Genomic DNA, 21,042 nt, shown 5'->3' on the forward strand with positions numbered 1-21,042 from the left:
ATTAACCTTAAATAAAATTATAAAGGTTATCCAAGGATATTCTTTGGTATCTGAGCAGCCCACAAAACTTTTCATTTTTGATGTCCAGTCGTGTGATTGCCATGTACAAGAAGGAGCATGTGGGATCTAGCTGCTCCAGAAATGGAAGTCTTGGAAAAAACCCCCACAGGGGATGACCCTGGGTGCCCAGGGATTTTCTTCCAGCTCACTTCCCGCCTGGAGGGCTTACTCAAATTGCACTTGATGGGAGAGGTGGGCTTTGGCAGGGGTCAAAGTTTAATGGCCACCACTTGCATGGTATCATCTTGCAAGGCCAGAGGGTCTGTCCGCTTGGCAGCCAGGACACCTCCAGCCTCTCCCAGCCTTAGCTGACAATAGGAGCCCTTCTGCTGCCTTTCTAACTGTTCCTTGAGAGCCCAGCTTATTCCTGCCTCAGGGCCTTTGCACTTGTGGTTGCTGCTGTCTGGAATGTTTTTCACCTAAGAAGATGCTCTTGTGTCTTTTTTTCATGCAGATCTCAGTGTAAACGCCACATCAGAGAGGCCTTTTCTGACTTCCAGGAGTCCCCTTTCTCTGTCACCACACCAGACATTTACTATCACATCACCCTACTCTATTTCTTTATAACACTATTTTCTCTGTCTCTACCTATTAGAATGTAAACTCCATGAGGGCAGATATTTCATCTGTTTGGTTCATTATCATATCTTCAGTGCCCAGTTCCCGGCATATAATAGGAACACAATAAATATTTCTCAAAGAAATGAAAGGAGATATCCTTCATGTTTCTATAGTTCACTCAGAAAAGTCAAACACCTCATTAGAAAAACAAGGCAAAGAATACGAATGCTAAATTTACAAAAAAGAAATCAAGTGGCTAAATAACACAGGAAAAATGTTTAACATCAGAAGCATGTACGAAGACCCTTAAAAATGAGAATGCCCTTCCCCCCACAGTTCTGCTTCTAAAAATTTATCCCAAGGAAATAATCATTACTATCTATAGAAATGTATGATCATGCCACTGTTATTTCATAATAAAAAATGGAAAATATCAAATTGACCCAAATTATCTAGGTGTAATAGGATATTTTGGATGTGAGGAGCTGGGATTCACATGTAAGCATCTCCCAGTGCACACACCTGCTCTTCGTTCTTGGATGTTGTGTGGGTGGAGTTGACAAGGACCACTGATCTACACAGGATGCTGAGGAATTTCCCCTGAGATAAGGCATTCAAACTTAGATCTCCACAGAGGCTCAGGGATATAAAATATCTCAGTTGGCCTGGGTTGGGGTGAACCTGTGAGGAACCCACCGTAAGGGAGTGAAGGCCGCGTCTTCCCGGCAGGCAGGGCCACATCATTTGTGGTGGGTGTTACTGTCAGATGGACAAAGTAGCAGATGAAGAGCTCGTTTCCATCCACTGTGCTGGGTGGATGGTGGCAGAGGCGGGGAGTGATTTGAGAGCTTAGCACTTTGGGGCAGAAGCCCATGTACTGTGGGGCTGCCTCATTAACCCTGGAGCAGGCTAGAAGGGCAAAATGGGGACTCAACGCTAGGGCAACTCTGTGGAATGGGCAGGGGTTCTAGGAAACATTGAGATGAGGTGGAGTACAAATGTAAATGTGACCTCATGCGACCACCGAGGTGGAGAATGCTCAGGATAAAATGCTAAGTTGACGACAGTGTTTGCAATATGCATTTTCTCCATCACATGTGAGGATAAGGAATCCCATACATCTTTTTTTAAAAGTATGCACAGAAAATTTTATTTATATTGAAAGTCCAGACTAATGAATTCACAATTATTAGAGTTCAGCAAGTGTTCAAGGTAAAAGGACCTACATAAATAACTATCTCGACAAATATCATATGATATCACTTATACATGGAATCTAAAAAAGTGATACAAATGAATTTATTTACAGGACAGAAATGGACTCACAGACATAGAAAACAAGCTTATGGTTACCAAAGGGGAAAGGAGGGGGGAGGGATAAATTGGGAATTCAGGATTAACAGATACACACTACTATGTATAAAATAGATAAACAACAAGGACCTACTGTATAGCACAGGGAACTATATACAATATCTTGTAAAAACCTATAATGAAGAAGAAGCTGGAAAAAAAGTACATATATATGTATAACTACATTATTTTGTTGTATACCTGAATCATTGTAAATCAACTATACTTCAATAAAAAATAATTTAAAAAGTTAAAAAAATAGATAGCCTTTCTCTACATGAGCAGCGATCAATAAAACAATGAAAGGGAAAACTAAAGGTCTAATGAAGGGACTGAATGAACGGAAGGGAGGTCTCATATCTCATAGATTGGTATAGGCTTAGAGTTATAAGGGTGTGTCCTGTGTGTAACAATAAGAAATACCACAAATCCTTATTAATGTTTTCAAAATTATGTAAATCTGTTTCAATTAACTTTCTATCAAGATTAGAAGGATATTAAATCTCAGAAATATATATATATATATAAAATTAAAAAAATATATATTTTCCCTATAGGGTCTTTCCTTCACCAAAGAGTTTTGAGGATTCTTATATTCCAGAAAACTGGGGGATGGCTTTTGCATTTGGATTATCATGACTACCCTTGTGATTGTTCAAGTGCAGGTGGTATAACAGATGAGGGCAATCTCACCAACTTTGTGAACGAGTTTGGGAGTTAGTTTTTCTTTTCTTGTGGTCACCTAGGCTTTTAGGGTGTGTAGTGTTTGATGGCCCAACACCACGAGCTGTCCCGCAAGAGGTCTCACCATTTTCCAGGGCTTTCCAGTGGACTATAGTTTCCTCCCACTTGAGTAACTTACAATAGCTACATTTCTCTTGTTAACTCACCCCAGTGGAACAGTATAAAAATAGTGTATGAACTTCAATCCTGATTTTTTAAAAATGTATATAAATGTCTATAGGAAGGATATTAATAGTACCAGGCCCTGTTCTGTGTGTTTCATACGTATCTTCTTTAACCTCCATGTCCATCTCAGGAGGTGGGTTTAGAGAAGTGACGTAACTTACTTAAATTCCGAAGGTAGAGAAGGAGGTTCGAACCCACACAGTCTACTGCCAGAGTCTATGTGCCAGATAACCACGGTCTAGTGCGTTTCCCTCCAGCTGTTAACAGCACTTATTGGAGTGGTGTGATTATAGTGGTTTAAATGTCTTCATTTATGGTTTTTGGACACTGTCCAAATTTTCTACCCTAAATAGCGGTATTTATAATCAGCTAACTGACATCAAGAAGTACAGGATAGTGGTTAAGAGCAAGGTGTCTGGAGATGTCATGCCAGCCTTCCCTGGTTCCAAACTCAGCTTTTCCCCTTACTACCTGTGTGACCATGGGTGGTTATTTCACCTCTCTGGGCCTCAGTTTCCTCACTGGTAGAATAGAATAATAATAGTATCTACCTCATAGGACTGTTGTGAGGAGTCAATGGGTTAAACTTGGATAAAAGTAATATGGTATGCTAGGTACTCCCTAAGTACTTTATATGCAGATTATTAATATTAGTTGAGTAAATGAGTAAGCAGGCTGCTGAGACTTCACATAATCACTAATTTCACTTGTGCCCCATAAATGCTATTGCTCAGGAGGGATCTCCTTGGGTGGTTGACAACTTTTCAGAGAGAAGAACATAGAAATATCTACTCCCATCCCCCAAATGAGATTACATTATGGTTGGAGCTGCCAGACAGGACAAAGTTTGAGTGGGAAGAAACTGAGAAAGCTAACTTTGCAGGGGCCCTTTTCTGAAGGTTTCTCTCTTCTGGGACTCAGAGAAGACTAATTAGAAGCTTAGGGCCTGATTAGAGCACCCCAATCAGTGGCTAAGCCCCCTGCCCCGGTTTTCTAATTGCCTTCACGGAGCACCCAGAATAGGACAGAGACCCAGGCACCTATGAATGGGTGCTTCTGTGGAGGTTGGAGCTCATGAGCTGCAGGTGCTGAGATGTTTATTCCTCTTATGCCCCAAAGCACCATTTGGACATCACATGTACTCCCATCCAGCCTAGTCATCCAGGGAGGGACCTCTTGGCTCTGCTGAAGGTAAGTGTGGCCAAGTTAGATCAGACAGAAAATGAACCACAGTCCAGATTCGAAAAGTACTTGACAAGCTGAATGTTGGTTTCCTCTCATCTAAAAAGGGTTTATCTCTTTTTTGTCTTTAGAGAGTAGGGTCGAAGCTAGTGTGGTTTGTGAGGGAGCACAATGTACTGGGAGTTATTAGTTTTGCTTCCTCTTGCAGTGATGCAAGACACTTAGCATCTTTGGGTCTCAGTTTCCTCATTTATACCATGGGACTGATAATGCATCTCATACCTGCTTCAGGCGATTGTTTTCAGGATCAGAAGAGACAAGGTAGGTGAGACTATATGGAACACTGTGGGGCTATTTCAAGTAAGGGCTTCCACTGAGGAGAGGGAAAGAGCAAGAGGCAACTCTTGTCGAATCTCTAAGAAATTTGTAAAATTCTGGCAGGTATTTGGAATGTGATGGTATTGACCTGACAGGGAGAGCTGGACACGACAGGTAGGCTCTAAAACAGAATGAGCTCCTTTGTGGGAGAATAATTTCCCCATCATTGGAATTGTTCCGCCTCCATAAAGATTGGTCAGAAAGGGTCACCATTAGCTCAAAGGCCAGCCATCAGAGATGCCCTAGACAGGATTTCTGCTGTGGGTGGGAGGTCAATCTCAGATTCCTGCAGTTGAGAGATCGTGAAACTACTTTCTATGAGTGCTCACTAAGCCCCACGAAAGCATAGAGAACTGAGGTCTTTCTTTTAGGACTGGTCAGCTGGGCACTGACTTTGGGAGAAGCTCTAAGGATGTTAGGAGGTGTAAAATCCCCATCCAGGGCTTCCCTGGTGGCGCAGTGGTTGAGAGTCCGCCTGCCGATGCAGGGGACACGGGTTCGTGCCCCGGTCCGGGAGGATCCCACATGCCGCGGAGCGGCTGGGCCCGTGAGCCACGGCCGCTGAGCCTGCGCGTCCGGAGCCTGTGCTCCGCAACGGGAGGCCGCGACAGTGAGAGGCCCGCGTACCGCAAAAAACAAAACAAAACAAAACAAAAAACCCATCCAGAGCTAAAGAGACCTCACGCTGCTGCTCACTCTTTGTAAGGCTGGTTCTGTCCAGGTATCCCCATCAACAGAACTCCTCTCCCCTCCCAATCCCTTTAAGGGGGCGGGCACAGTTCACCTGTTCTCACCACTCTCTGAGAGGCAGAGGGCTTGAGTACTTCTGGGCAACAGAAAAGCTGTGCTAAGACTCCGAAAAGGTGAAGCAGCTTAAGCAGTAGAAAGAGTGTCTTGTCAGGCTGCAGGAGATCTGTCACTCCCAACATTTTGCATTGCTGTTTGCTTCTGGGCAAGACCCTCCTCATCTTGGGGCCTCTTTTCCTCGTCTCTACTTCATCTGCCCGAAGGCAAAAGGGCAGAACCGTGACCTTTAGAAACACCTTTAAGTTGCAGGATTCTACCGCACACTCTGTCCAGTGAGCAGATGAGGCAGAGTGAGCAGACATTGGTGAAGGAGAAGGGTAAGAGATTTGAGGTCAGTGTTTGGACAGAATTTATATGCCATTCTGGAAGTTTCTTGTAGGATCACAAAGTGAGGATGATCTCGAGATTTCGACTTTTCAGATCTCCCCACGCCTCCACCTTCCGTCTTCAGGCGGGGCATCTGTATCACTGTAACCCCCAAGCTGAGGGATTGGGTGGTGCGGTGGAAAGGGCTCTGGATCTCAGTTGTGGCTGCTTTTCTTCCTAGCTATGTGACCTTCGGACAAATCTGTTGACCTCTCTGAGTCCCCACTTTCCTCACCTCAAAATGGGTTATGTGAGAGTCAGATGGGATAATAGGAGTACAATGTTTTAAAGTGAGGGATCATGAAAGTCCTGTGTAATTCGGGGGAGGGGAGTTCACACCTTCCATTGTATGCAACAGAACCAATGTTTGTTGAGAACACAGGCCTTCTCATTTCGTCCTCGCAGCGCTCCTGTGACTTGGGTAGTATTCATGTCCATCTTAGAGGTGAAACAGCTGAAGTCCAGATAATTTACATGGCTGGCTGGAACTTGACCTCACTGTGACAGAACTTCAAAATATTCTGGTTCCATGACACCACGCTGGTTCTGCCTTTCTGCTATTTTCAATGGGGCTTGCTGGAGAATACTTTCCTATGTATTTCTAAGTTTAAATTCAACTAGTAAATGACCTATTAAAGTTTTCCGCCAAACAAGTTTCTGGGAAAAAGGGGAGCTCTTGAATAGTCTATTTTTATCTCTAGATTGAGCTACTTTTTACCTGAACACGGAGTGTTGGTGGAAGAAACTGCTTTTTTTTTCACCACTTAAGCATCCTTAGGACCCAAGTCCACCCTGACACTTGGAGTGGCCAAGCATCTTGTACCTGTTCCTTTATTCCTTTTACCTCTTCAAGTTACCACAAGCAGATGATGCCAGCTCTGTTCTAGTGGCACAGGGAGGATCATTGTCATCTAATGTCTGTTTAGCTCTATGTATACATCACTGCCTCCCCGGTGGACAGTGTACTGCTGGGCACAGAATATAAAGGCAGATCCTTTAGAAATCTCTGTTGCATATTTCCAGCTGAGAACAAAGGCTACACAATTTCAGGCACATCATACAAACTTTTATATCTTACCATTTTAAAATATCTTTAACCCTGACTTGGAGGATCTAAGTGGATTAGTTTTGCTGAGCTATATAAATACTTTTCAGATCCATGGCTCTGTATTTTCCACAGTACGTGCTATTATAAAGCTGTTGTCTGGGCCGTTATAACCATCCCTTCCAAGTGCAAACTTATTACTTTGAGAATCATCTTCCCATAGATGTTCTCGATTAATCCATACTTAGCCTCTTGGCCCCTAGTCCAGTGTTTTCTCTGCTCTGAGATACAGGTGGGGCATCTGCTGGACTTCTTCTCTTCTGAAACCCTCCTTAGTTTTCTGAAATTTAGTGGTGGTTTGGGGGAGGTTAATAAAATCCCAAAGAGCAAACAGTCTCATGGTCTTTCTCCTTCAGCTTTGGAATGTGTGAATTAGATGTCTAGGTGTGTTTACTATTGACTGATATAAAAATGAAGCTGTGGGTCTTGAGCAGACATGACTAATGTGGGGGAAAGATAACCTAGAGTTAGTGGTTCACCAGGAAGTGTCTGGAAGTGAAATATTTCTGTGCCCAATCAACAATTAGATAACAGGTCTTCCCTGGTGGCACATTGGTTAAGAATCCACCTGCCAATGCAGGGGACATGGGCTCCATCCCTGGTCCTGGAAGATCCCACATGCCGTGGAGCAACTAAGCCCATGCACCACAACTACTGAGCCCGCGTGCCACAACTACTGAAGCCCGCATGCCCTAGAGCCCGTGCTCCACAACAAGAGAAGCCACCGCAGTGAGAAGCCCGTGCACCGCAACAAAGAGGAGCCCCTGCTCGCCGCAACTAGAGAAAGCCCGCGCGCAGCAACAAGGACTCAACGCAGCCAAAAATAAAAATAAATAAATTTATTTTAAAAATCATAACAATTGGATAACAGAACACTGAGAATGCGAAATGCTGACATTGATCAGTACTGTGGCATTAATGATGCCATTAAGGATTCCCTTTCTTCCTGTGCATCCTTAAAACCCAGCAATTTCAACTATTTTGTGGGCTTCAAAAACAGGCAACTGCTGCTTCAGTGTTCCACTCCTATTTCCCCAGCAACTTAGCTTATCTAAATTGCCTGGGACTAAATATTTTCCTCCCGAGGCCACACCAATCCATGGTTCTTCTCCCTGCCTAGAGATTTTGTGCAGCCACTGTTGGTTTTCTTTAATCATAATTATTAGGAAGCTGATTGGCTGCTCCATCTAGAATTATCAATTCTTTTGGACCAGTTCAGGAGTTTAGACAAGGTATCACAAGGCAAGTTGGAACTCTTCTTGGAGAGAACGAATTTTCCAGCTCCTCTGAAGATCCGCAAACACTTGGCAACCTTGATTTTCTTTAACGTTTTCCTTTGCCTATTGAAAAATGGATGTACCTCCTGCTAAAAAGGATCACATTAATGTGCGTTATGGGTTAGGAGACCCTGCACGCTTCTCACTGTGCCTCAAAATGCAGTCCCACGTCACTAACTTAGAATTTGGGTTTATGAAGATTTCAGGAACTGGCTACACTAGCAAAGACCTTGAGACCCCCCTGAGCTTTCCACTTTCTCCCTTGAGCATCTGCCTTCCTTCACCATCCACAGATGGGTCTGATTTAGGCTGACCCACTGTTCGTGCGCTGTCTTTCCTGAACCCGTTTGGCAAAGTCCTCTGGCAGCACCGTGACTGGTCTGATGCGGATACGGCCGATCATTCAGATGATCCTGGCTTTGGGCGAACAGGTGATTTTATTTTGTCCTGATTTATTCATCGATATCTCTTTCCAAAAGAGACTTAAAGTGGCTTATAAAATGCATGACATGCAGCAAGATAAAATAAATAAAAACTGAGGAGTGAGACTTGGACAAAGGGAAAGTACAGGTGGGAAATGATGAGGAACCAGGAACAAGGTTGTTTCACGTGACTTTTGTCTTGACACTCAAACCTGTGCTGGAGATGATGGTTCCTTGGTGGCTGCACACTCTTTTTTTGTTTTTTTACATCTTTATTGGAGTATAATTGCTTTACAATGGTGTGTTAGTTTCTGCTTTATAACAAAGTGAATCAATTATACCTATACATATGTTTCCATATCTCTTCCCTCTTGCATCTCCCTCCCTCCCACCCTCCCTAACCCACCCCTCTAGGTGGTCACAAAGCACCGAGCTGATCTCCCTGTGCTATGCGGCTGCTTCCCACTAGCTATCTACCTTACGTTTGGTAGTGTGTATATGTCCATGCCTCTCTCTCGCTTTGTCCCAGCTTACCCTTCCCCCTCCCCATATCATCAAGTCCATTCTCTAGTAGGTCTGTGTCTTTATTCCTGTCTTACCCCTAGGTTCTTCATGACATTTTTTTCCCCTTAAATTCCGTATATATGTGTTAGCATATGGTATTTGTCTTTCTCTTTCTGACTTACTTCACTCTGTATGACAGACTCTAGGTCTATCCACCTCATGTACACTCTTGATCAGAGTTTGATTCTGATGGTAGCCCAGTGCACCTCTTCTACCCTCCCATCCCTGCAGGTGAGACAAGACCAATAAAGATGACGCTGCAAAAAGGAGAACATGTGCAGTGTTTTCAGAAATGGGGTCATTTTCCAAAATCTATATTTAACTTATGTTTACTCTCCTCTTTGCCAAAACACAGACAGTAATGTATCTAAAGCCTTGAAAAATTTCTGGTACTCACTAGATGTTAACTTATTATTACCAGACTCGTGAGCAATGGGATAGCTGTTGGGAGCATGGCCTTGGAGTCCAACAGACCTTGGTTCAAATCCCAGCCTGGTGGTTTACCTAGCACCAAATTACAAATTAAGTAATTTGATTAACCAAATTACTTAACCTCTGCAAGCCTCTATTTTCCAGTCTATAAATAAGGATAATAACAATATCTGGCATTGGGGGATTGTGAAAAGTCAATGAGGCCGTTTATGTAAAACGCCTAGAACAGTATCTCACCCAAAGGGAGTGCTGTTTTAGTGCCATTCTTCATTATTGTTATTAATACATGCCCTTTCCCTCTCTCACGGGACTTTTAAGAAGAGAAGAGAACCACCAAGTTGTAGAGCAAGATGCAGTGTTTGAGGTTAGCGAGTGCAGCCTTCTCACGTGAGGACACGGACCCGGAGATGGGAAGATAGTTGCTTGAGTTTACATAGTACATCAGTGGCAGACAGCAGATGTAACTTCAGGCCTCCAGGTGCTGCTTCCAGCCTTCCTACCATACACTCTCCCTGGCTCATCATAATCAGCGGCCCCTCGCCCACCATGACACTCTGCTCCGAAGGAGACTAGTCCTGCTCTCTCAGAGGAGATCTAAAAGTGTCTCTTAGGGGAGTGGTAGGTTGAGGTGGGTCTCCCGACTTGTGCATCTCTAGCTGGGGTTGCCTGGAACTCGGCTAGTGTCTCACTTCCTGGGTCAGAGTCATGAGCCATATGTCGGTTCATGGAAGCACAGTGCATTTAGAGCCAAAGTCCTGGTGTGGTCTTGGGACAGTTGGTTTAACCATTTGAGCCTCATTGAACTCGGTAGCAAAAGGAGCATCAATGAAATTTCTGAATGTCAGAACAAACTAGTGGCTGAAAACTCATTTTTGTAACAGTTACGTGTATTGAGTATTTACCCTGTACTAAGCACAGCTTGTATTTCCATGAGTTATCTCTTTACCTCCCATAGCACAGCAGTACTGTTATTGCTGTTGCATGGGTATTTAGTCTAAGATGCTAGAGGCCAAGTACCTTGCCCAAGGTCATACAAACAGAAATGACTGAGTTTGGAACAAGCTCTGTCTGTCTTCAGGGCCCATTTTCTTAGCCACTGTGCTATATTGTTGGGATTCCAGTCTTCCCTTTACATTGAGCGATGGTAGGCTGATTACTGAGCCTCTAATGCCTTAGGGACTTCTCTCTGTATTAGGAGGTTGACACTTCTGAACAAAGTTGCCTTGAGAGTGTTTCACAAGGACCGGAAGAACTCTGTAGGTTGTGTAATGGAAGTGGAGTGGTCCATTGCTGGTGTCTTCATTTTCTATTTTTTGTGGATGAATGATGTGTGCAAATAAGCATGAATCGTTACCCGATCCCTATCATATCTGATGAAATATCACCTTTTCAATGAACCTTCCCTGATGATCCTATTTAATACCCCTCTCCATACTTTGGATCTCCCAAAGCTCTGTGTGTGTGTGTGTGTGTGTGTGTGTGTGTGTGTGTGTGTGTGTGTTTCATAGCACTTATCTTCTATCATGGTAAAAAATATACTTTTTAAAAAAAAAAAATTTTGTATATGCCTTGTTCTTCTGCTAGAATGACCACACCACAAGGGAAAGATCATTGTTTGTGTTTTGTTCCAAGCAACCAGAAGAATGCCTAATGCATTGTAAGTTCTCAGCAGATTCTTATTGAATAATTAAATGAACATACTCTCTGTCTCTTTTTCTCCCCCTTTGGTCAAGATGATTTGTGTGAATTCCAGGAACACCGTGAGTTATTGTTTTGGTTGAAAGTCAGTATTATACCGAGCCCTAAGGTAAAAAAAAAACTCCTAAATATTTACATTATCAGGAACTCAGTGGGGGAGGGGTAAACACCAGATGTTGACGTTTATTTCATCATTAGATCAGGTTTTGCCAAACATTGGTGAAAATTTCATTTTCTTATTTACCTAAAATCCTATGAAATCTTTCTCAAATTCAGTTTTTGTTTCAAGGATGGAAGGAGGACAAGAAGAATCACCTTTGAAGTCCACATTCAGTATTTCCATTACCCCAACTGATCAACATCCAAAGGTACTGAGACAAGATTGTCTAAATGTCTGGCAAGAGCTTCATCTCTATTAGAATTCTAAACTCGATGTGATGGCTTTGTCTCTTAAGGAGCTTTGTGGGCTAATTCTGGAATGGCTTGATTCGTGATTCTTACTGACTGATAATGATCTGGCATTTTAAAATAATGGGACTGTTCCTTTGGAATAAGTGAACCTGGAAACCAGGCCATGTTGCTTGGCAGAAAGAGAGAGGAAGAAGACACTTGGCAGGCAACAGGCTGTAGAAGTTCCAACCATGCTTGCTCTTCACAGCTCTGTCTTGTATCCAAGCCCATTGGGTTCACGTGCACATCAAAACAACCACAAAGAAAGAGTCGATATTGGGACTCCAGGGGGCTGTGGACTTGGAGATAAGAAGATTCCAGAGTATGCATGAACCTAGAAGCATGTTACATTATTGCAGAATTTAGAAAAAAATAATTCTAAGTGTGTGAATTGGACCAAGTGTTAGGTACAGTATATAAGTGATGTCCTTCACAGTAATATTGTGACATTGGCATTGACATTCTCATTAAGCCAACAAGGAGACTGAGGTTCAGAAAGTTGAATTGACTTGCCCAAGGTCTCAAGGGATGGGAACCTTGGTCTGATATCAAAGCCCATGTCCTTAGTTCTATACCATTAGGTTTTCTCCAACAAAGTGGTGGTATTTTCTGGCTTTTCAGTGACACTGATGAAGGTTTCCAATTTGCCACCTGTAAGAAGCTAGAAAATGTCTAAGGATCTGAGTTCTAGCTCTGGCTTTGCCTCTTTACTATGAAATCATGCACTAGTCACTTTACCTCTTTGACCCTCATATTCTTCTCTCAAAAGTGGGATTAACAATATATGCTTCCAAGGATCTCTGAAAGATCAAATGCAATAAAGTTTGTAAAAAATGTAAAATGAGTTACAAATCTCAAAGATTATTATCATTACTGAAAATGATCAAATCAAGCCATGCTCACCTTATTTTATCTTCAATGGGATTTAATTTTTTTATTTCAGTGGGCAATTTAGGATTCATGGCAGAAAATGGCACTGTGGTGACAGAATTCATTTTGACGACGCTCCAGCTGTGGGCAGAGCTGCAGACGGGTCTCTTCTTTGTGTTTCTGGTCCTTTATCTCATCACCATAGGAGGTAACCTGGGGATGATAGTGCTGATTCAGAGTGACCGTCGCCTCCAGACCTCCATGTACTTCTTCCTCAGCCATCTTTCCTTCCTGGACATTTGCTACTCTTCTGTTATTGTCCCTCAGTTGCTGGAGACCTTGGGTACTGATAAGATGGTCATCACCTTTGAGCGCTGTACCACCCAGTTCTTCTTTTTCACACTCTGTGCTAGTACTGAATGTTTCCTTTCGGCCGTGATGGCCTATGACCTCTGTGTGGCTGTGTGTAACCCTCTCCTCTATGCCACTGCCATGCCACCTCAGACCCGCCTGCGGCTGGTGGCTAGGGCATATGACGGTGCCATGGGTCAATTCTGTGATCCGCACTGGGTGTACCTTCTCCATCTCCTTCTGTAAGTCCAACCATATGGATTTCTTCTTTTGTGACCTCCCACCTCTGCTGAAGCTTGCCTGTAGTGAGACCAGACCACGAGAACGGGTGATCTACCTCTTAGCTTTCTTGGTCATTACAACCAGCGTTTCAGTGATTTTTATATCCTACTTGTTCATCATTCGGGCTATTCTGAAGATTTGTTCAGCTGGTGGCAAAGCCAAGGCTTTCTCTACCCGTGCTTCTCATATAACTGCAGTGGTTCTTTTCTTTGGGATACTGATATTCATATACCTGAAAGGTAACATGGGAAAATCCCTTGGGGAGGACAAGATTGCATCAGTATTTTACACTGTGGTCATCCCTATGCTGAACCCAATGATTTACAGCCTGAGGAACAAGGAAGTGAAGGAGGCTCTGAAGAGACTTCTCAACAGGATGAGGGTTTCCCAAGTAGAGTAAGACTTGAGCTCCATCAATTCAGAAGTTCCTGCAAATCATCCTTTGGGCTTTTGGCTTGTCCTCTTAACCCAGGAACCAGATCTCATAATTACAAAAACATACTGAGGCAAAAAAATGTAGATTTAGTTTCCAGGGATTTCTTTATTAGCTCTATGACTTTGAGCCAGATATTCCCTTCCTCAGTTATCACATCAGTAAAAATTGCCTTGCTATGATTAAAGCCAGGATCAAGAGAGATGGAATGGCAAAGGGTTTTATAAGTAATAACATGCTATAAAATGTAACATTCATTTTTCTGACCTGTCCTGGATATTGTTTAGTGTTTTCTCAGCTACATATTTTTTTCCCACTAAGCTAATATTTGTATCTTGAATAATTACAAAACAATAGCTTATTGCTTACATAGTAAGGACAGTCACCTTCTTTGGTTGTGGGTAGTGGGGTAGAAATCAGCCTTGACCAAAGAAAACTTTCCTCAACATTCAATCGTATATAATTTAGGTATTTGTCATGGAAAATACAAGTAGCTAAAGAGAGGAAGAAAAAATAGAGGAAAAGGAGATATGAACTAGGAAATGTTCAAGTAGAAAAAGTTAGTTTATTTCCCGAGATAACATAGAGGACCAAGACACTGTAGAATGAAAGAAAGGTATAATGATTTGCATTAATTATTGAAAAGAGTTTGATCTTGACGTAGGGCTGAAGTGAGCCCGATATATAACTTTTGAAATATATCTTGATCACCAAAGGTCAGAATCTCTGTTTTATTTCTGAAGAATTGTTCATGGACCACCTGCCTCAGTTAACTCAAGTTACTTTCTATTCTTCAGTAATGAAAACCACTATCTACTTCCAACTCCTGTAGGGCATTTACTTTACCCGAAGACAGATGACTATGAATCTGATCTCCACATTTTAATGACCTTCACATCTGCTAGAAATATTACTTGGGAAAAAACTCCATGGAGATTCCACAATCTTATTCATCAATTCAGCAAATATTTACTGATGATCAACTATGTATCAGAAATAACACTAGGCTCAGGAATATAGTAATAAGTAAGATAGACACGGTTCCTCCTTTATGGAGATTAGAACCTGGGGCATAGACAGATATTGAACCATTACATAGCTAATTGATTTCTTTGTACGATTTTGGTAAGTGGAAAAAAGAACCACACAGGGTATTGTTATCGTGTATGGTAGGGTTCTGACCTAGTTTGGTGTGGTCAGGAAAGCCTTCCTTAAGGAACTAACATTTAAACTGAGGCTTAAAGAGTAAATATGTCATAATCATGGGATGGGGACACCATTCCAGATAGAAAGAGTTGCAAATGCAAGGGTCTGTGAAACAGGATGCCTTGAGGAACTGAGAAGCCAGAGTGGCTGCAGCATAAGGAGTGAGAGGATTAGTGTGAAAGGCAGCTGGTGAATTCAAGAGAAACCAGGTCACAGAGAACCTTGCAGGCTCATTTAGGGACTTGTGGGCTTCACTCCAAGAGCAAGGGATGAAATGATTGTATCTGAATTTTAAGAAGATCCCTTTGACTGCAGTGTGATGGCGGAATGGGGGTTCTTGGTAGTGGAGATGGAGGGAAAGAGGCCCACTTCACCTAAGAAACAACAAATGGTGGATCCCAAGGCAAGGTGTTTGAGTGCCACACAATACTGTATGCTTCATTGTAGAACAAATATTAGGCCAGAGAAAGCTAACAGGTAGGTGTATGACCATGCTATTGGTAGAAGACTGATTCTTGGAAAAACGGTGAAATTGGGGAAATATACTTTTGGAGACATCCATTTTGGTATACTTTTTCATTGGTATACCTTTAATTCCCTGAATTGAGCACTTAACTAAGATACATTCAGGTATTCACCCTGTGTCTGTTCATCAAAATAGCCAACAACTACTTCTTCTTAAGAGGGCAACACATTTTCAGTGACTCCTACTATATGCCAGGCTGTGTTAATGGGCTGAAGAAATCCTCCCTTAGAGGAGTTCTTGCATCCCTTGGAGGAATTCTTTTAAGTCAGGAAAAACCTTCTACTTAAAAAATAAATAAATGGGGAAAACACTAGACAGTGAGTATGCTATTTTATTTGTGGTGGGAGCTGCCTCACACTTCTCAACCCTTCTACTTGGTGAGTGGCAACAAACTTTGCCTATAAATGAATGCCCTTTGATACAGTATTTGATGTATAAACAATTGCTTAAGGGATGCACCAAGTGAATAAAAATAAAATGAAGTTTTAGTGTGTTTTAGGGGATCATCTTCTGGTGATGAGAGAAGGCAGCAGAGGAAATGGCATTTATGTTGAATTTCCGCTTACATATATTAATAAATGAATGAAAACATTCATTAATTACCTAATGTGTGGCAGGCTCTGTGCCAGGAATTTTCACTTATCTCAGTGACAGGCCTCATTCTATACATAATCTTTTAGAAAATGGGATCCTAGGAGGGTTGATTTTATGTGCTAATCTGATTGGGTCATGGGGAGCCAGATATTTGGCTAAACATTATTTCTGGGTGTGAGGATGCTTCCAGATAAGATAAGCATCTGATAAGCATCTGCTCAGTAAAGCAGGTTGCCCTCCCCAGTGTGGGTGGGCACCATCCAAGCTTGAGGGCTTGAATAGAACAAAAGGCAGAGGAAAGGGGAATTCATTCTTTCTCCTCTGCCTGACTGCTTGAACTGGAACAGCAGTTTTCTTCTGAACTTGGACTGGGATTTACACCGTCAAGTGCCCTGGTTCTTGAGCCCTGGACTAAACCGCTGTTTCCTAGCTTTCCTGATTGTGGGAATTCTTAGCCTCCATAAAAGAAATCGTGTGGGTCAATACCTTATCATAAATCTCTTGCTATGCCATAAACAGATCCATTACCTTCAGAAGTTTCCTACCACCCTCTTTATTTATTATTATTATTATTATTTTGTGATAAGAACACTTAAGATCTACTGTCTTAGCAAAGTTTAAAGTATACACTAGAGGGACTCCGTGAAGGCTCACGACAAGGAGTACTTCCCAGAATTTCTGCTGCCTGTGTCCTTGTCTCCGTGGTCAGCCACAGCCACGCCCTGCCTCTGCAGGAGACCCTCCAACAGTAGCAGGTTTTCTGTTTGGCTGAAGGCTTCCCTAAGACCTCATTAGACCCTTGCTGATTTTAACCATGGGAAAGACTGTGGAATGGGAGTAAACCATGACTCTCCAGTTGTGTTTCTGTAACTCAGATATTTACAGGTGAGGAAATGGAGTCCCAGAGAGCTTAAGTGAATAGCTGAAGTTCATCTAGAGAAGCAAATTTGACTGTGTGGCTGACAGGGTCTTGATGCTCAGGCTGGGTGTCACGCCTGAGCCTCTGACGTGGGAGAGCTGAGTTCAAGACATTGGTCCACGAGTGACCTCCCAGCTTCACGTAATATCAAAAGGTGAAAGCTCTCCCAGAGATCTCCATCTCAACGCCAAGACCCAGCTCCACTCAACAGCCAGCAAGCCACAGTGCTGGACACCATGCCAAACAATTAGCAAGATAGGAACACGATCACGCACATTAGCAGAGAGGCTGCCTAAAATCATAAGGTCACAGACACCCCAAAACACACCACCAGAAGTGGTTCCCCCCCCACGAAAGACAAAATCCAGCCTCATCCATCAGAAAACAGGAACTAGTCCCCTCATCAGGAAGCCTACACAAGCCCCTGAACCAACCTTAGCCACTGGGGACAGACACCAAAAACAACGGGAACTACAAACCTGCAGCCTGTGAAAAGGAGACCCCAAACACAGTAAGGTAAGCAAAATGAGAAGACAGAGAAACACACAGCAGATGAAGGAGCAAGGTAAAAACCGACCAGACCAAACAAATGAAGAGGAAATAGGCAGTCTTCCTGAAAAAGAATTCAGAGTAATGATAGTAAAGATGATCCAAAATCTTGGAAATAGAGCAGAGAAAATATAAAAAACATTTAACAAGGACCTAGAAGAACTAAAGAGCAAACAAAAAATGATGAACAACACAATAAATGAAATAAAAAATTCTCTAGAAGGGATCAATAGCAGAATAACTGAGGCAGAAGAACGGATAAGTGACCTGGAAGATAAAATAGTGGAAATGACTACTGCAGAACAGAATAAAGAAAAAAGAATGAAAAGAATTGAGGACAGGACTAGAGACCTCTGGGACAACATTAAATGCTTCAACATTCGAATTATAGGTGTCCCAGCAGAAGAGAAAAAGAAAGGGACTGAGAAAATATTTGAAGAGATTATAGTTGAGAACTTCCCTAATATGGGAAAGGAAAGAGTCAATCAAGTCCAGGAAGCACAGAGTCCCATACAGGATAAATCCAAAGAGAAACGTGCCAAGACACATATTAATCAAACTATCAGAAATTAACTACAAAGAAAAAATATTAAAAGCAGTAAGGGAAAAACAACAAATAACACACAAGGGAATCCCCATAAGGTTAACATCTGATCTTTCAGCAGAAACGCTGCAAGCCGGAAGGGAGTGACAAGACATATTTAAAGTGATGAAAGGGAAAAACCTACAACCAAGATTACTCTACCCAGCAAGGATCTCATTCAGATTTGACGGAGAAACTAAAACCTTTACAGACAAGCAAAAATTAAGAGAATTCAGCACCACCAAACCAGCTTTACAACAAATGCTAAAGGAGCTTCTCTAGGAACAAAACACAAGAGAAGGAAAAGACCTACCATAACAAACCCAAAACAATTAAGAAAATGGTAATAGGAACATACATATAGATAATTACCTTAAATGTAAATGGATTAAATGCTCCAACCAAAAGACATAGACTGGCTGAAAGGATACAAAAACAAGACCTGTATATATGCTGCCTACAAGAGACTCACTTCAGACCTAGGGACACAAAAAGACTGAAAGCGAGGGGATGGAAAAAGATATTCCATGCAAATGGAAATCAAAAGAAGGCTGGAGTAGCAATTCTCATATCAGACAAAATAGACTTTAAAATAAAGACTATTACAAGAGACAAAGAAGGACACTACAGAATGATCAAGGGATCGATCTGAGAAGAAGATATAACAATTGTAAATATTTATGCACCCAACATAGGAGCACTTCAATACATAAGGCAAATGCTAACAGCCATAAAAGGGGAAATTGACAGTAACACAAAAATAGTAGGGAACTTTAACACCCCACTTTCACCAATGGACAGATCATCCAAAATGAAAATAAATAAGGAAACACAAGCTTTAAATGACACATTAGACAAGATGACTTAATTGATATTTATACGATATTCTATCCAAAACCACAAAATACACTTTCTTCTAAAGTGCTCATGGAACATTTTCCAGGATAGATCACATCTTGGGTCACAAACCAAGCCTTGGTAAATTTAAGAAAATTGAAACTGTATCAAGTATCATTTCCGACACAATGTTATGAGACTAGATATCAATTACAGGAAAAAATCTGTAAAAAAAACAAACACATGGAGGCTAAACAATACACTACTTAATAACCAAGAAATCACTGAAGAAATCAAAGAGAAAATCAAAAAATACCTAGAAATAAATGACAATGAAAACATGACGAACCAAGCCTATGGGATGCAGCAAAAGCAGTTCTAAGAGGGAAGTTTATAGCAGTACAATCCTACCTCAAGAAACAAGAAAAATCTCAAATAAACAACCTAACCTTACACCTAAAGCAACTAGAGGAAGAACAACAACAAAAAAAAAAACCCTAAAGTTAGCAGGAGGAAAGAAATCATAAATATCAGATCAGAAATAAATGAAAAAGAAATGAAGGAAACAACAGCAAAGATCAATAAAATTAAAAGCTGGTTCTTGAAGAAGATAAATAAAGTTGATAAACCATTAGCCAGAGTTATCAAGAAAAAAAGGGAGAAGACTCAAATCAATAGAATTAGAAGTGAAAAAGGAGAAGTAAAAACTGACACTGCAGAAATGCAAAGGATTATGAGAGGTTACTACAAGCAAATATATGCCAATAAAATGGAAAACCTGGAAGAAATGGAAAAATTCTTAGAAAAGCATAACCTTCTGAGGCTGAACCAGGAAGAAATAGAAAATATAAACAGACCAATCACAAGCAGTGAAATTGAAACTGTGATTAAAAATCTTCCAACAAACAAAAGTCCAGGACCAGATGGCTTCACAGGTGAATTCTATCAAACATTTAGAGAAGAGCTAACACCCATCCTTCTCAAACTTTTCCAAAAAATTGTGGAGGAAGGAACACTCCCACATTCATTCTGTGAGGCCACCATCACCCTGATACCAAAACCTGGCAAAGATACTACAAAAAAAAGAAAATTACAGACCACTATCACTGATGAATAAAGATGCAAAAATCCTCAACAAAATACTAGCAAACAGAATCCAGCAACACATTAAAAGGATTATACACCATGATCAAGTGGGATTTATCCCAGGGATGCAAGGATTCTTCAGTATATGCAAATCAATCAATGTGATCCACCATATTAACAAATTGAAGAATAAAAACCATATGATCCTTTCAGTACATTCAGAAAAAGTTTTTGACAAAATTCAACACTCATTTGTGATGAAAACTCTCCAGAAAGTGGACATAGAGGGAACCTACCTCAACATAATAAAGGCCATATATGAGAAACCCACAGCAGACATCATTCTCAATGGTGAGAAACTGAAAGCATTTCCCCTAAGATCAGGAACAAGACAAAGATGTCCGCTCTCACCACCATTATTCAACATAGTTTTGGAAGTCCTAGCCTCTGCAATCAGAGAAGAAAAAGAAATCAAAGGAATACAAACTGGAAAAGAAGAAGTAAAACTGTCACTGTTTGCAGATGACATGATACTATACATAGAGAATCCTAAAGATGCCACCAGAAAACTTCTAGAGCTAATCAATGAATTTGGTAAAGTTGTAGGATAAAAAAATTAATGCACAGAAATCTCTTGCACTCCTATACACTAATGATGAAGCATCTGAAAGAGAAATTAAGGAAACACTCCCATTCATCATTGCAACAAAAAGAATAAAATACTTAGGAATAAACCTACCTAGGGAGACAAAAAACCTGTATACAGAAAACTATAAGACACTGATGAAAGAAATTAAAGATGATACCAACAGATGGAGAGATATACCATGTTCTTGGATTGGAAGAATCAATATTGTGAAAATGACTATACTACACAAAGCAATCTACAGATTCAATGCAATCCCTATCAAATTACCAAAGGCATTTTTTATGGAACTAGAACAAAAAATCTTAAAATTTGTATGGAGGCACAAAAGACCCCAAATAGCCAAAGCAGTGTTGAGGGAAAAAAACGGAACTGGAGGAATCAGACTCCCTGACTTCAGACTATACTACAAAGCTGCAGTAATCAAGACAATATGGTACTGGCATAAAAACAGAAACATAGATCAATGGAACAAGATAGAAAGCCCAGAGATAAACCCACACACCTATGGTCAACTAATCTATGACAAAGGAGGCAAGGATATACAGTGGAGAAAAGACAGGCTCTTCAATAAGTGGTGCTGGGAAAACTGGACA

At 41.4% G+C, this 21,042-nt stretch overlaps 1 protein-coding gene across 1 annotated transcript; it reads left to right on the forward strand.

Annotated features, from left to right (window-relative positions):
- Positions 1-12,524: 12,524 nt before the first annotated feature.
- On the forward strand, positions 12,525-13,467 carry LOC309965824 (olfactory receptor 9I1-like; the record flags this gene model as incomplete). Its single annotated transcript, XM_082845602.1, is given in 2 exon segments — positions 12,525-12,980; positions 12,982-13,467. Coding segments are annotated over 2 exon segments (942 nt in total).
- Positions 13,468-21,042: the final 7,575 nt, after the last annotated feature.

Source organism: Leucopleurus acutus (genome assembly GCF_964270905.1).
Source record: "Leucopleurus acutus genome assembly, chromosome: 8".
Classification (NCBI taxonomy): domain Eukaryota; kingdom Metazoa; phylum Chordata; class Mammalia; order Artiodactyla; family Delphinidae; genus Leucopleurus; species Leucopleurus acutus.